General features: G+C 39.8%; 2 protein-coding genes across 3 annotated transcripts; both read right to left on the bottom strand.

The window, feature by feature from the left end:
- Positions 1–412: 412 nt before the first annotated feature.
- cnppd1 (cyclin Pas1/PHO80 domain containing 1) lies at positions 413–4,778 on the bottom strand. Of its 2 annotated transcripts, none has more exons than XM_028571921.1 (8): positions 4,443–4,778; positions 3,810–3,912; positions 3,447–3,528; positions 3,221–3,341; positions 2,930–3,058; positions 2,777–2,838; positions 2,542–2,659; positions 413–2,397 (listed from the first exon to the last, which is right to left on the bottom strand). In XM_028571921.1, the coding sequence occupies exons 1-8, from the start codon at positions 4,503–4,505 to the stop codon at positions 1,765–1,767; spliced, it is 1,311 nt and encodes a 436-aa protein (XP_028427722.1). In that variant the 5' UTR covers positions 4,506–4,778; the 3' UTR covers positions 413–1,764. The 2 variants fall into 2 exon arrangements, with proteins under 2 accessions (XP_028427722.1, XP_028427723.1); XM_028571922.1 differs by lacking the exon at positions 4,443–4,778 and adding an exon at positions 4,097–4,383.
- A 1,816-nt stretch (positions 4,779–6,594) lies between these two features.
- Positions 6,595–15,273, bottom strand: abcb6a (ATP binding cassette subfamily B member 6 (LAN blood group) a). Its single transcript, XM_028571836.1, has 20 exons — positions 14,881–15,273; positions 13,841–14,364; positions 12,874–13,014; positions 12,039–12,228; positions 11,489–11,581; positions 11,031–11,223; positions 10,792–10,913; positions 10,531–10,640; positions 10,362–10,427; positions 10,032–10,157; positions 9,439–9,515; positions 9,279–9,342; positions 9,094–9,179; positions 8,908–8,965; positions 8,699–8,803; positions 8,223–8,397; positions 7,958–8,070; positions 7,268–7,362; positions 7,076–7,144; positions 6,595–6,989 (listed from the first exon to the last, which is right to left on the bottom strand). Exons 2-20 carry the CDS (start codon positions 14,354–14,356, stop codon positions 6,830–6,832), a joined length of 2,559 nt encoding a protein of 852 aa, XP_028427637.1. The 5' UTR covers positions 14,357–14,364; positions 14,881–15,273; the 3' UTR covers positions 6,595–6,829.
- Positions 15,274–16,352: the final 1,079 nt, after the last annotated feature.

The raw sequence follows: 16,352 nt of genomic DNA, 5'->3' as shown, positions 1-16,352 counted from the left end.
ATCCCTCCCTGCCCCTTTAAAAATGCACTCGTCATCGCCTTGCCTTCATGCTGGTTTAAAGGAATGCATTGGCTTTCCTTAAAACCCTTACTGCCATCTCAGATCTCATTTGCCTCTATTTATTGGCTGCAATGGGGTGTAGCACACACACAAGGTGGAACTTCTAGCATAGAATTACTCATTGAAGAGGTTTTACAAATCTGGCTTACATTATTTAATCAAGGCCTGTTGCCAGGCATGAAAATGGCATTACATTGTGGTTTATATGGGCTGCATACAGCAACAGGTCTTTCAGAGAGCCTTAACATACAAAAATGTATTGGTGGCTGTCAACTTGTGACAGTGGTATGCTTCAAACGATGATTGCCCCAGGCTTTACACTGTTGTTGACAAAGATGATAATTAACAAATGTCACAAAGAAATGCATCCTTTATTAGATTCTTGCTTTTTCTACATATTTGTACAATATTTGTATTTTACACCATGTACAAAATTAAAGGACTTTGTGCTGTATCAAATTCAGATGCTCAGAACAATTAGTGAAAAGGTTCAATTACAAAATAAATGTCCTGGGGACCATGTAGACCTCTGTGTTTAAAAGATGCACTGGACAATGCTCGACAATAGAGATAGAAATGTCCTGTTGCTGTGAAAATGGAGCCAGATGTGCAAATTCCAGACCGCATCAACAAAGAAACACGGCTGTTAGCCTGTAACATGTTCAGAATGTTCACTTCAAAAACACAAACCACAAAACCAAATACAAATTGCATGAAACCGCAGGAGCCCATCCTTTTTACAGACCTTCCCCACTGGAGAAAGGGAAACTAATCTCTTTAATCTTATCTGGCTACATAAGCCTGTGACAGATAAGTGGCTTTAAGGTTATGTGTTGCCACATAGAATCTGGCAATTATTGACAATAAAGAAAATGCAACTTTTTACTACAAATGAACAGAATAAGAGGAGTTGATGTTATTGATTTCTGTGTGATCACTTTCCTTTCTTTGATGCTTTCTTCTGAATGAAAAAGGGAAAGTTTACAAGGACAGGAGGCCATTAATGTGTTCCCCAAACAGAAACTATTTGGTGTACAAAATGCTTGCTGCATGTGCCTGACCAATGCCTGATGTAAAGCTCCTTATGCATAAATGAAAAACAAATTGTAACCCTAAGCAAATATGGGTAAGCCAAAATTACTGTAAGTAAACAAAGTAAACTGGTTTAGTCCCTTCTTCTTGCAGAGCCCTATCATAAAAAAAAAAAAAAACACCTCCTGTGAACTTTCAGATATGCTGTGAAAACCTCCACACACTTTCATCAACTTGCCAAGTAGCAAGCAGCTTTAATATTACAGCTGTAATATAGTAACTCAAAACACATCACAAAAGGCCCTACATCCCGGTCTGAACTTTCAAACAACAATAAATGTGGGTAGCGAAACAGTTTGGTTGAAGCCAAGAAAAACATATGAAACGATGTTCCATTTCCTTGTGATATTCTCCGCATTCAAAACAAGTTGCAGAGCAACGGAACACTATGGCATTTTACTTGTGGCAAATTAATTCTGCAGTGCTGAGCTATAAGTGAATTTCTGAAATCTCCTGTTTGTGGCTAATTACTCTGGCCTTTGCACCTGTATTCTAGATCTGGAAAAATAAACAAAAACATGACGTGAAGCAGTTGATGAGTCATGAAATCAGTGCTGGTTTAATTTCCAGAGTCCGTTACCACAGGTTGACAGGAGTGGAGTTTGCCAGTGCCTAACCGGGCATGAGCAGAGCTTGGGCTTTGTCGACAGGCAACATAGACTCCGGATGGCAGGATCCCAGCTGTATAGGCGGAGTATAGCGAGAGTTTAGACCCGATTCTGCCCATCCAAGGAGGCTGGAGGCCAGCCACGTTGCATGATGGTTATCAAGGGAGCCGTGAGCGACGAGTGTTGAGGTGTTTCTAAGCCCGCACTGAAGAGGACGGAGGGATGCAAGACAGCCAGGACAGAAGAAGGAGACAGGAGACCAGGTTTGGGGAGCTTCCATATCAGAATCTGTGTCAGGATGTATGTGACCCATTGAGGCAAGCATTGAGCCCCAGAGACACAATATTGATGTCTGCGAGGATACCGAGGGGGGGCTTTGTCCGTGGTCCTGGCCGATTTCAATTGCACCGGGCTGACGGTTCAGACTGTTGTTGGCCAGAACACAACGGGGGAGGTGCAGGGCTGGAGAAGGAGCTTCTGCATTTGGGTTGGAGATCGGAAGGTCCGGACTAATCTCAGCTGGAGGTAGAAGCAGGGACTGGCCGCTCCGAGAGAGAGTGAGCTGGTGCAGCACAGCGCTGGTGGCAATAAGGCCAGCCACACTGGTCAGATAGACCAGGCCGAGCATACATGAAACCTGAAAATACGATGAGGTTTATCAGATGATCAAACCTTATATGTTCACAATTCTAATACCTCTAGTTTTGACTATATATTGTTGTTGCAATGTTTGTGTGTTCTTAAGTAATAACTAGAGGAGAAAAAAAGACATTGAAAAAACCTTGGTAAAGTGCTGGTAGATGGCTGTGAGGGCTTGACTCCATGCCGATTGCTCCAGTAGCACACAGAGATCAGTGTAGGTGAACCAGCCACGCTTCATCCCCTGCCGCTCTGCAATACTATACAGAGGATACAGAGGCAAGAGTCAGAAATACTCCATTTACACTAGTTATGTCACTACAGTGCTGATTAAAAAAAAAAAAAAAAGATTCAAAAAGTATTTTGAAACTACCAACCTGGTTTCCAGTTGACTTAGTATATCAAATAAGTCATTTGGCTCTGTGAAGAGGCTCCACTCCTAGAATATATGACACAATGGTTGGGACACAGAACTTGAACCAAGATGCCAATGTGAGAAAATATCATCTTTAATGCACAACCACACTTACAATGGCATTCAAGAAGTTCATCTCCAGGTTATTGACAGTTTTGACATCCAACTTCCCAGCCGCTCCCCACTCATCGTTGAAAACCTCTTCTTCCTCCCCTTCATCGTACAGGTACTTGCTGGCAACCATCTAATTCAATGTGAGAGATCAGTGGATTTGTCAATGCAATATTATTATACTCACAGTCTGGGAACAAAAGTATCAATCGGCAATGCTTCCTGAAATGAGCGGCGACAATGCCAGAAATAACACTGACACATATGGAATGACCTATGAACCCAACACACATACCATGGAGATCAGGAAGAGGTCAGAGGAGGAGATCTTTTGTAGGTATTCAGGGTTTCTATGTCGGAGCCTTTCTATGTAAACAAGAGCCAGCATCATGGCACACGGCGAAATGCAAGCCTCCCTGAATCAAAAAATAGATTAGTTTTAGATGTATGACTGGCAGTGCAACATTTGGTTCCTATAAAATATATAATCTATGCATTCATGCATAATACAAAGTACAAACCTGGAAACATGAGCAGCATACTTCTTCTGAAGCTTTCGTATTGGGCTTGGGGCAGACTTCTGGAAGATTTCAACAGCGATATCTGGAGTCACAGTAAGTAAAAACAAAAGTTAACTTGTGTGCAATCACAATCTATTTAGATTTATAACCTGATTATGTACATTTAACATGCAAGTCACATACAGGAACTTCAAAGTTATCCCAAAAATATTTTATATAAAACTAAATCCTCTTTTGTTGACAGTGACTTATAACAAGTCAGGAAAAAAAACTTGCACATCCAGTTTTTATTACGAAGGTGAGTATGGGAGGCGCTTTAGTTCTGTGTGTTCACCTAGTTTAAAAGGCTAATATTTAACTCACCTGTAACAGGGCAAGAGAGGCCATCTATAGAAACGTCTTTGTCCAGGCCATAATACAGTCGCTTTCTCACTCGTTCACTCAACTTCTGGTGTCCAGGAAGAAACTGGAAAAACAACAAAGTTGAGTTAGCTAGCTAGCACGCTTGAAAAGCAGTAACGTTACGGAAAAAATCTACCTGCAAACAAAACAACATACTCAGCACTAATTTTATTAACACGCACATTTACAAATGCTTCCATTAACACTAACGTTTCGTGAGTTTACAGTAGCTAGCTGTTTATAACTACCATATAAGTCCCGTAACGTCAGCTTGTAAACGGAGTGAGCGCAATATGACAGTTGCGTTAGCTAACAAAGTACTAGCGTTAGGAGCTAGCGTTACCTAACGTTGTTTGAGTATCATTTTTAACGACACATTAATTTCATTTCATTTATCTTGAATTGGCAACATTAGCTAGCTAGCTAGCTAATCAGTAGGTAACGATAGGTATATTCCTGGGCAGCATATTCGAAATCCGAGACCCAATGTTACCCTAACTGGCTGACATATCCGTCAACTAACGTTAGCTTAGCTAAAGCCCCGAGCGTTAGCTTCCGTACTTGTGGACCTAGCGTCGTCGTAACTCAACATACCGTGAACTCCTGGAAGTCCGAAAACTGAAATGTCTTTTCGTTAAATAAAGCGTCGAAATCCATATCTACTATAGATTAAACATTAGTCCTTCGAGTGTTGAAAAGACGACTGTTTGGCGTGGCCCCCCCGTCTGACAAGTAACTGCTAGCCAGAGCTCAGACAGCAGCAACACACCCTGCCCGACCTGGGACACTTCTCTAAACGGCAGCTTGAATCAGTTTTGCATTACTGCCACCTTCTGGTGTTAGTTAACTCCTACAGTGTCCAGGATGTCATATTTTGCTCATCAATCCTGTTCACATTAGGAAGCTGACAAAGCATCTTCTGCCTTGTCCACTCTCACCACACACTCCAGTATATTCCTATCTCCTGCTCCTTTTATCCCAAATCAGGCTACATATTTCCTGCAAGTAACAAGCACATGCGCTACAGTTTCTGGTACCTCACAATGATCACAATACCAGTTGGATTCTTCCCTGTAATGATATGTGCTGTTTAAGTTGCTGTGTCCAACTCTCAGCTTGTTTATGCTTACTTGCTCTTTCCGTTTTGATTAAGTGTAAATGTCAGAATCAGAAAGGAGTTTATTACCACAGTAGTTACCATACGTGGAATTTGCCTTGGTGATAGGTGCAGTGCATTATACATCCACAAACAAACATAGCCTATTGAACATTATTAAGAAATAAACAACAAATACAGAAACAAATATATACAAAATAGCTGTTAAGTATAGGAGAAAGGAGACTGAATGGGTTTAGTGCAGAATGCAAAGAAATATATAGTATGTGCAATGGGCAGATGTATGGTCCAGGATGAAGGTTAGTGCAAAGTGTAATGACTAGGGATGGGGGTTAAGTCAATGTCAGTGGGGGTCTGGGGCCTTGTTGATGAGACTGACTGCAGGGTGGGAAGAAACTGTTTTTAATGTCGTGAGGTTTTGGTCCTGATGGACTGCAGGTTGAACTTCTTCAGCTGCCGCAGGAAGTACATCCTCTGCTGGGCATTTGAGGTGCTGAGAGATGACGGAGCCCAGGAAGCAAAAGGACTCCACAATGTTGCCTGTGGAGTCACCCAGGTTGATGGGGGCGGGTGGGGCTGCATCCTTCCTAAAGTCCACAACAATCTCCACTGTCTTCAGAGCGTTTAGCTCCAGGAGGTTCTGACTACACCAGATAACCAAGTGGTCAATCTCCCACCTGTAGGCAGACTGAGAGTGGCTCTGTGGAGGTAGGTCTGGACTACTCTTTCTATAAGAAAACAGTGCTGCTCTCATGTTCCTTAAGCCTTTCCAGGGTCAATACTTTTTAATTTTGTCGTTAATTCTTGTTCTTTATATTTTCTTTTAAAAATTGTTGGACTGGAACTTGTAATGTATGGATTTCACAGACCGCAAAACATGGGGAAAAAAAACTAACTTTTATTTTCAAGACAAAACTGAATATTTACAAATTGTAATAATCATTGACAATACCATTTGAGGTAGATATAAAAACATCAAATTATTGCAAATTCTTATTCAGAAATAGTGTATATGATTGTATATACTTACACATTACACAAAGTGAGAATAATGTTGGGTATTATTTAGTTTTATGGTACATCTTTTTCATGGCCATAAGTTTGGACTTTTTGTGTGTTCATTAATCCTTGACAATTAAATAGAAGACACAATATAACAAGCAACACACCCCACTTTACCTTAGTGATCAAAAAGTTTAAATACGCCATAAATATAAATAACAGCAGAGCTCAGACACCGACATCCAAAAAATTGAAGAAATAAAACAAAGCTGAATAAAATCCCTGACAGTCTGAATACCAACCTATTGACATTCAAATATTATTTAGTGGACGGCAAAGTCATTAGTAGTTGCTCAATTCAACAAGGTGCTTTGCTAGTGTTTCTATTCCCTTATTTCTTGCAACTCTCCCTTTGTATCTTTAAATAATTTCTGTCAAGTCAGGTCAGGTTTGTTTTTAGCACAAACTCACAAAAGTCAATGTTTAATATAAAAATAGAGAGAACATTTTAAAAGCTAACAAGAGTACTTCTAAAATGAATAACATCCTCAAAACAAATTTGAATATGTAAACACCCAGGGTGTCATCCGGATGAAGGCATGGGACAACATGCACTACTTTTCATTCTATAGGTTTGGAGAAAAAAGAACAGAGGTCTGTTTTTATGACGTGCTAATGATTTGATCTTTTTGTCCCATCCCTGCATACAAAACCTTCACCATAATTATTACAACCAATGCCTTGGGGTATAAAAAGTAAGATTGTGCGTGCCTCCTCAGTCTGGTTAAGGCAAGCTTCCCCTTTCTCCATAACCTGCCATCGCACAAAAGAAAGTTCTCTTTCAAAACAAAACAAAATACATTCAGTGGCCGTGGTGGCCCGAAGAAGATGATGGCGGCTGCAGTTTCTCTGAAGTTCGGTCTTTGGTTTCCGTGTCTGACGAGGAATCGGAGTCGTGGGCCTGCTGTTGCCTCATCCACATGTCTGAATACAAGCCTCCCTTGGCTAGCAATTCCTCATGTCTTGGATGGAGAGAAAGTGAGTCACTTGGAGTTCAATGGAGAAGGGAATCGTCACAATAACATTCAGAACAATAAGTCACACTTACCGTCCTCGCTCAGCAATCCGGCCATCACTGATAACCAGAATCTGATCTGCTCCAATTATGGTGGACAACCTTTTTTATATATATATTAAAAGAGAAACACACATACCATTAGATAAAACCACTGAAACAAAGGAAATAGAAAAAAACTAAAACCTTTCAGAAAAAAACCCCAATGGTACATGCATCTCTTACCTGTGAGCTACAACGACTGTTGTACGGTTGACACAGACTTTAGCCAACGAGGCCTGGATGTTGCGTTCCGTCTGTGTGTCTAGAGCAGATGTGGCCTGCCGAGAGACATTCTTTGTTACAACTGGAAATAACAGCAATCATTTTAGCCATTTAAAATGGAACAAGTTGGGCAAATAGGGGAACATTGTGGCGATTATTTTAAGGATTCAATCTTACTATTCAATGTTGATTACTGCTACACAAAATATATATATATATTTTTTTTTATTAAATCGCCATTGCGATATCAACTGGCACAATCAACACATCACAAAGGCTGCAGCATATCGCTAAAAAGACACTCAAGAGATTTTTTGTTATTAGAAATAAAATATCAGTAGAAAACTGCACTTTAAAATGTAACTTTCATATTTTCAAATTTCATATTCTATTCAATGTTCAACTTGTTCAATAAAAATGTTGGAAATTATCTCCTTTTATTTGAATTAAATTCAACCAGCAATTTGTTGTATTTTAGCAGATTTCTGAAAGCATCAGAAAGGCAGAACTGAGTCCACTTTAATACTGTTATCGCGATATTCAACAACGTTAGCGCACATTTCCCTCACATCGTGCAGCCCTAATGTAAAAACAAAAAACGGTTTCTGTGTTTGGTCTGCTTGTCCCCTTGGCCCCTTCCTGTAGTCTCACCTCATCCAGCAGGATGATCTGTGGTGCTTTCAGGATCGTTCTGGCGATAGCCACCCTTTGTTTCTCTCCTCCACTCAGCTTCAGACCTCTTTCACCCACCTGCGTATCATAACCTGTCAGAGAAAACACAGGTTGGTGGTAAAAATAGTTTGTGCAATGTAGCACAACAAACTAGTAGAGGAATTACATCCCTCCCATCACCCTCAACATCCACTACAGTTTGATGCATCAGGTAAAGCACAGGAGGGTTAATCCTAAAGGTTACCTTCGGGGAAGGTCATGATTTTATCATGTATATCAGCAGCCAAAGCAGCCTCCTCCACCTCCTGGTCACTAGCAGAGATGCGGCCGTAGCGGATGTTATCCCGGATGTTGTTGTTGAAAAGCACGGTATCCTGGGGAACCACGCCGATGTGAGATCGCAGAGATGTCTGCTTCACCTGAGGAAAGACAATGAAGACAAGTCATTACCAGCCCAGAGTGTGCCTGTGAACGCACACAGTCACATACAGCTATATTAAAAGACAATGTAACTTGTTCTTTCATTTCTCTTGGTAATCTCAAGAGCAACATAAGAAGGTGCTAATTTATGCTTATAGAAATTGGACTTCCTTTTCACTGTACATATTGTGTCCATCCCCAGTATACACAAACTGTGACTTTGCTGTGCTTTTATCACTGCATGCTCAATTGTACTTGGAATTATGTTTCCATGTACTAGATATGGTGCCAAACATTTACCTTTGATATATCCTGCCCATCGATGCTAATGCAGCCTCCCTGAACGTCATAGAAACGGAAGAGGAGTCGTATGATGGTGCTCTTCCCAGAGCCTGATGGTCCCACCTGGAGAGATTAAGAGGAAATTACAGTCGCACAGTCCGAACAGAACGCAGACACTTTCACTGTACGAGTAAGTAAATCCATTTTAAATTGAAGTTGTTCCTTACCAGGGCAACGGTCTGTCCTGGAAGTGCAGTGAAGGAAACATCCCTGAGTATCTCCTTCCTGTAAAACAGCAAGGAAATCCAAGAACTGAGTCTCGTATGATAAAACTAAGTCACGGCTTACATCTAGTTTAACAACTTCACACAACTGTAGTTCTAACCAGGCTATCAAATCAAATGTGAACCAACCCGTTTGTGTAGCTGAAGTAAACATTCTCAAACTCCACCTTTCCCTGTTTGAATAGAAGACTTCCTGCATTTACGTCATCTTTCACCTGCACGAGAGAACAAACACAGAAGATAGAATGAAGTGGATCAAAATACAGTGCCTAAAGTGACAACCAGAGACAATCATCAGCCAGTTAAAAAAGTACCTCTTCCTCTTCTTCAAAAAGTTCAAACATGCTTTCCATGTCAATGAAAGACTTCTGGATCATTCTGCAGTAAAGAACAAATAGAGCCAACAGTTTACAAGAATAGACCAAAAGTTCTATAGTCGACCACAATGCATTTTAAGTGGTTTCTTCCTCTTACCTGTAGTAGGTTCCAAACCAGTTGAGGGGAGTGTACAGTTGGATGATGTAGGTACCAAAGAGAACAAAATCTCCAATCTAGGATAAAAGGATTTTTTTTCACAGTCAAACCTAATGGCACAAATCGCTTCTTCTTTTTTTTTTTTTTTTTTTTTTTAAAGATTTGCGCCTTTAATGGATAGGACAGCAAGACATGAAAGGGGAAGAGAGAGGGGAAAGACATGCAGGAACTTGTCACAGGTCGGACTCAAACCCTGGACCTTCTGCTTCGAGGCATACACCTCTACACATGTGCGCCTGCTCTACCAACTGAGCTAACCCGGCCACATAATGGCACAATTTAAACTAACATTCTTATTCTTCACAGTTTGATCAGTAAAACATACATTTTATCAGGCCATCATCTTAGGAGTGTTCAGTTTACAAGTGGTGGTTCTAGTAGAGACTGGAGAATATAGAATGTATGTATGTATATATATGTATGTATATATATATATATATATATATGTATATATATATATATATATATATATATATTTTTTTTTTTTTTTTTAATAATGATGTCATAAAAAGCCATGTCAAAGTGCTCAGTACCTGAAACTTTCCTTCAGTTACAAAGTAGGCACAGAGCAGGGAGCCTGCCAGCAGGCCTAATCCGATGATGATGTTCTGCGTTTGGTTGAGGAAGGCCAAGGATGCCTGGGTCTTCCACTCGGACACCTAAAAACAGGAGGAGAAAAGAACCATCAGACTCATGCCTGTATGGGCTGGTTAAACATTGGACATCAAACTGTACACAAACAGCATATTCAATTTGGCTTCCACACTGCATCGTGTGCACCTTGACACTAAAAGCAATCTCAAAAGTAGTGATGATTATACATAGACAGGATTAATGTCCAAACGGAAACTTCTCTAACTTACCTGATATTTTAAGATGGCATCCTCGAAACGGCTGACTTCATAACTCTCTGCATTGTAGTATTTCACCTATTAAACAGTCAAAATAAAAGGTGGAACAAAGTTTGGCATCTTAATTATTGAAACTTTTTTTTATAAACTAAAATGCAGACCGACGAAATGTTTGATGTACCGTCTCAAAGTTTAACAAGGAGTCCACAGCCCTGGACTTGGCATTGTTGTCCTGCTGATTCATGTCTCGCCTGTACTTGGTTCTCCATTCAGTGATAATGATGGTCAGAGCTGGTGGAAATATTGACAGGCAATAATATCTGGGGATATGTTCAACTAAACCAAGTTGTTTATTATTATTATTATTATTATTATTATTATTATTATTATTATTAAATGAATTAGAATTTTGGATCGCTATGATTATACATGCACTACTTACTGAGGTAGAGGGCCATGCAGACGAAGATGATTAGGCCGAACCAGGCATTGAAATAAGTGATAAAGTAGATAATAGAAATAACAATATCAGCAATGGTCGGGATGATGCTGAACACTATGTAGCTGTGGCGAAAAAAAAAAAAAGACAGTTGAGTCAGTTTTCTCTTCAAATAGGAGAATACAATTTTAGGAAAAAATATGGGTCCAGAGGAAAAGCCAGTCCATCCAGTGCCATTTTACCTGAGCAGGCTGTTGATGGAGGAGGTGCCACGGTCGATGCTTCTCAGCACATCGCCCGTTTTGCGGCCCAGGTGCCAGCGCAGGGACAGGGCGTGCAAGTGGCTGAACAGACGCACTTGAACCACGCGGTTGGTGAACTGCTGAACCTTGATCCACAGGAAGGAGCGCACGTTACTGATAAAACCTGAGGCACCTGGGAAGAGGAAAAGACAATGGTGACCGTGACAGACAAGCCTTATCATTATGCAATGTCACTGTGATGGCATCTTGTTATGCATTTATTTCTGTTACTGCCTAATAAATCAAATCAAATCATCACTACCTCCATGCTGAAATGTGATTAGAAACAGAAAATCAATGTGCCGAATCACTTGTACAGTAAAGTGTCTGTCTTTCTGTGGCACTGCAAAGTCTACTCTCTACATTATGCGTCCAGAACATGAATGTGTTGGTCCTACCTGCGCCGCCGCCTTGCATTAACTTCAGCACGACATAAATACACACTGTAGTAACCAGAGCATTCCATCTGCTGCCATCAGTCAGTTCATTCACTGTGAAAGGGACAAATACATCAAGGTAAATGAAAAAAAACTCAGACGGTCAGCTATTTGGCTTGAAGATAAGGTAGATAAACAAGACAAGAAAAGAGACAAGTGAAGATTCGGAAGGTGTTCTCTGATGATAGGGTGTTATATATTTCTCTCTCTGGTCCTAGGGAGGCACTAAGCTATCAGGAGAAATATGTCTATCTTATCACATTACACATCTTGAGGACCAGTGTGTTAAACTCAGCCACTTGGTGTACATTTAACATTATTTTTGGCATGTGGCACTTGAGGGTTTCAAATTGTGGCTCAGACTTAATAAATAAAAAAAACACTATTAGCTTGTGGCTTGAGCTTGTTGCAGCAATGTAGTTACAGAAACGGACCATTTAACTTGAGAAGCAGCTCTGAAATAAATCAACATTTGAGTCTACAAAGTTTGGTAACAAGATATGTCCCTCACCAATATTCTTGTAGTAAATAGGTACAAAGACGTTAATAACTCTCTCGACTCCCAGCAGGATCAAACAGAAGAGGACCAGTAGCTGGAGGAAGATGTTGCCCCGGGGCCACATGTAGGGAAAAAGCATGCAGACCTTTTTCCTGAAACCCTGCCAGGTAGACTGGTTGTCCTCTGTTCTGCCCAGAAGGCTCTGAGATAGAGACATAGAAACCAGTTAACACAGCATTGTGTATAAAAGTGGAAAGAGGCCATGTCTGAGATGTGAAATTTGAAATATTAGTGCCAAATAAGAGTTTTAATGTTGCGTTAGCAATTACAAATTTTGCTGTACAATTAAGAAATAATTGCGATTAACGATATAATTGTCTCTTTCAGTCAAATTTAAAAACATTAATTTATTTATTACTTTTTTTTTTAAGTTTTGAAGCCATTCCAGGATACATCTTTTGTTTATATATCAGTTATGTAACCCAGATAATGTAATAACACAAATACAAAGCCTATGAAGTAGGTTACGCCTCTTTATTATCAAATTTTTCTCTTCTTCTAACTGTATCCCCCTCGTCATATTTGTTGCTATGAACGTGTATGGTGTCAAATGCCAACAACTAACAATTAAAATAATTATAAAAATATATAGTCTGACCAATAATCCCTTATATACATATATTTATTACAATTTGGCATATCTAAACAAAATCAACATTTACCAGTCATACGCACTAAGACCGTAGCTAATGTTAGCAATTAATTGCGGTTAAAGAAGGAAAATGCAATTATGTAAAAAAACATTGCAATTAGACAATTATGCAATCATTTTTACAGGCCTAGTTACCTGTCCGCTGTTCTCAACGTCCCGCTCATCTTCGTTGATCAGTAGCATGTAGGGTTTCCGGGGCAACCCTGGAGCTTTGAGACCAATGAAGAAGAGCAGCCCAGTGCCAATGTAGCGCATCAGCCACAGGGCTAACTGCACCTGAGGGGTTCATAGGCAATTAAAACAGATCAATATGGATACCACATAGCAGGTGTTCATCATACAAGTCACTTAGAAATGTGGGGTCTTTAGAATGAAAAAGAGGTATCAAGTTGAGTAAAACACAGGATTAACAAACAAATCAACAAAACAGCATTTAAAATTAAGGACAGATAAAATAATACAAAGAACACAAATGTCAAATCATGCTTACAATTATATAAGCAGGAAGTCTGACTCCGTGTGGGAGGGTCAAGATTTTGTCTTAAAATTTGGGATCTGAAAGTTAGACTGGGCAATGACTCAGCAAAAAAAGGCTCCAGTCTTGCACTTACTGACATTGGTGTTATGCATGTTTTCCATGCCAGCTCATCTCCCTTTGTTGGCTGGGTGGGACCTTATTATACTTGTAACAGGATACACTGCTTTAAGCTAAGTTGTAGTTGTGTGTCTCAAAAGACTAATAACTAACTAACCTTTGATTAATTAGACTGTTAAAGCACACGTTGTCAACATTAGAAAACATTAATAGAGTTTTATCCTTATGTAGAATATGTGCATAAGCTATCAGTGCATTTTTTTAACGATGAACTTAATCTTGAATAGATAGGAATGTGGATAAACTGCACAGACATGATGCATGCTGGTACAGAGGACAATAGTGAAGCAATGCATATGAGCTCAATGCAGTATACAATAATTTGATCAAATCCAGTCTCGAAAAAAAAGAGGCTTTTGCTACAAAAGACCAAGCCCTCTTAAGAGTTTACTTTTTAAAATTATGGTGAAAAAAAGGTATGTTATGTGACATTTGATCTTTCCTCACCTGTTGTTGATTGTTCTCCACACGCCACCACCAGTGAGGACTGTACCAGGAGATGAAGGCCAAGTTCTCAGCTGAGAAAGCCACAGCCCAGAACAGCAGCAGGGCTATGCTGTGGCCCCTTGTCCGGTCCATCAGCAGGGCCCTGCGTCTTTCCACCCTGAGCACGGCTATAGCCCAAGCCCAGCCCAGCGCAGAGAAGCAGCCATATAACACCACGTAGCCTGGGAACTCTCCTCCGTTGGCCGCCCGCCACACCATCCCACCCAGAAACTGGATCAGGAGAAGGACAGAGATAGCTAGCTGGAAACCATAGAGGCAGGAGCGTGGAATGAACTTGGGTTCCATTGCGGTGCCATATTTCTGGTAGAATATGCAGTGGATGGTGCCAAGGAAGAAGGAGATGGTTAGCAGGATGGTGGGGACCAGTGTGAAGTAGAAGCATGGGGAGATGCCTTCATCCACCCAGGTGTGGGAGATGGAGGAATTGGCTTCACAGTAGCCCTGAATAAACACCATGGCTGCAGCTGGGCAGAGACAGAAATGACTTCATTAGAGATACAGCACAACCATAGATTAAAAAGGTAACAGATTAAATGTCCAGAAGACTGTACACCTTAACGTAAAATTAAATTACAACAGAAGGAAATGTATATATACTGTTGGGTAGTTTAACAATAATAAATATCCTCCAAACAAATAAGTGCATGGTCTCTACATACTTTGCTTGCTGCTTAGATTTGCTATTTAAGGCTGTTAACTTCAGTGACACCATAAATTGCTGAGTCATTGTTCACTATTGCACATGCTTTAGCTGCTGGTTATAAATTACCACACCACCACACATTCGCCACACATAATGTACCAAAATGTACCAAATGTGGGTCATTTTACAGGGACATTTCATATGAAGTGTAAACATTATACCCACTCCAACATCATTCACATTGAGAAGGTGAAGGGACAACAGGCAAAAGGAATTTAACGCTATTAGCATGCATTTCAGAGGCTCTACACATAAAGTTAGCTAACTGTAACATTACCTTATTTGCCAGATGGTTGCCGTCAACTTCACAGTCACTTCAACGATGGAGACCCACTCACTTGTCAATAACAGAGGCTAACGTTACTCCAGGGAAGCTAGCAAATCCACTAACAACTGTTAGCTGTTAGCTAGCTCAGTCGGCTATACACAGCTTTAACATGAACACAAACGACAGTTCATAACGTGTCGGACTGGTGAGAGTCAGTGTGAGCCAGGCGTCTGTCATCGCTAACATCAATGTTGTACACTCATGCTGTTAACGGCTGTTGTCCTTGTTGTGTAAGTTGTGTTCATGTTAAATAACTCCTATCCGTGACTCGGCAATCGTGACACGGCAGACACTCAGCGCCCCCAAGAGGACGAATGAAAACGAACCTGACTCACACAGACCGGAAAGGGGGCAACCTTTGGGAGCGGCATGGACACACAGCCTAATTAAATAGGTATATTATACAACAATATAATACATATTATTATTTTTGGAGAATTCCATATCCATAAGCAAAAATGGTCAAGAACCAAGCCAACTTTCCTGCACTTTATTAATGAATTTGAGCAATATAGCACCCTTTTATTTAATATTGAAAACAAAAAAAGCCATTAAGACCTTTAAGATATTAAATGAATAATATGAAATGATATGACACATGCTCTGGCATTATGAAATTTAAAAGTATTTTTTTATGGTATTGTCTTTTCTTTTGTTCCTGTCTTGTAATGTCTGTTCTATGTATTTGTGTGTACCTTTGTATATAAACCTTTCTACAATAAAGAATTGAAAAAAGCCTAATTAAATAGACCTAAAAAGAAATAAGAAATGAAAATGGTTGAATTAAGTGTTAAGATAACTGAAAGTAACTTGTGTTGTGGAGTAAAAAGTACAGTATTTCATAAAATGCAAACACTGAGGTTAATTACGAGTAGATCAAAGTTGTATCTAAGTCAGCACTTGAGCAAATGCACTTTACTTCCACCACTGGATATGAAATGCAGTTCATTAACAGTTTTTTGAAAAAGAACAAAACTAAACCCATATGGTCTAGTATAACTTTAAAGTGGTAATGTTATTTCTGTCACTTTCAACAGTGCGTCACTTTTAAAATTACGTTTACATCATAAACCAAGCATCAGCAGTGGTATACACAACTGTAATTTCATACAATTTAAGGATAATATGTATCTTACACAATAGATTGTATGAAATATTTGATCAAATTTAGAAAAATGAGAGCTTGCAATGTTATAAGATGATCAGTAGATGGCACTAAATACTAAGGTATAATCAGAGGAAACTACTGTCTTCAAAGGAGTCATGGATGAACATTGTTCATATTATCTATTGTTCACCGAACAATAGTTTATAAAACCTCCATGACTATGGACACAGGTGGTGAGAAAAAAAACTACTCCTGGAGACAAAACATAATAATGTAATATAATGGCATGATATTAATTGCTGTGTGCCATTTT

Source organism: Perca flavescens, chromosome 24 (assembly GCF_004354835.1).
Source record: "Perca flavescens isolate YP-PL-M2 chromosome 24, PFLA_1.0, whole genome shotgun sequence".
Taxonomy (NCBI): domain Eukaryota; kingdom Metazoa; phylum Chordata; class Actinopteri; order Perciformes; family Percidae; genus Perca; species Perca flavescens.
Note: the sequence above shows the minus strand (reverse complement) of the source record. Positions and strands in the feature narration are given on the sequence as shown.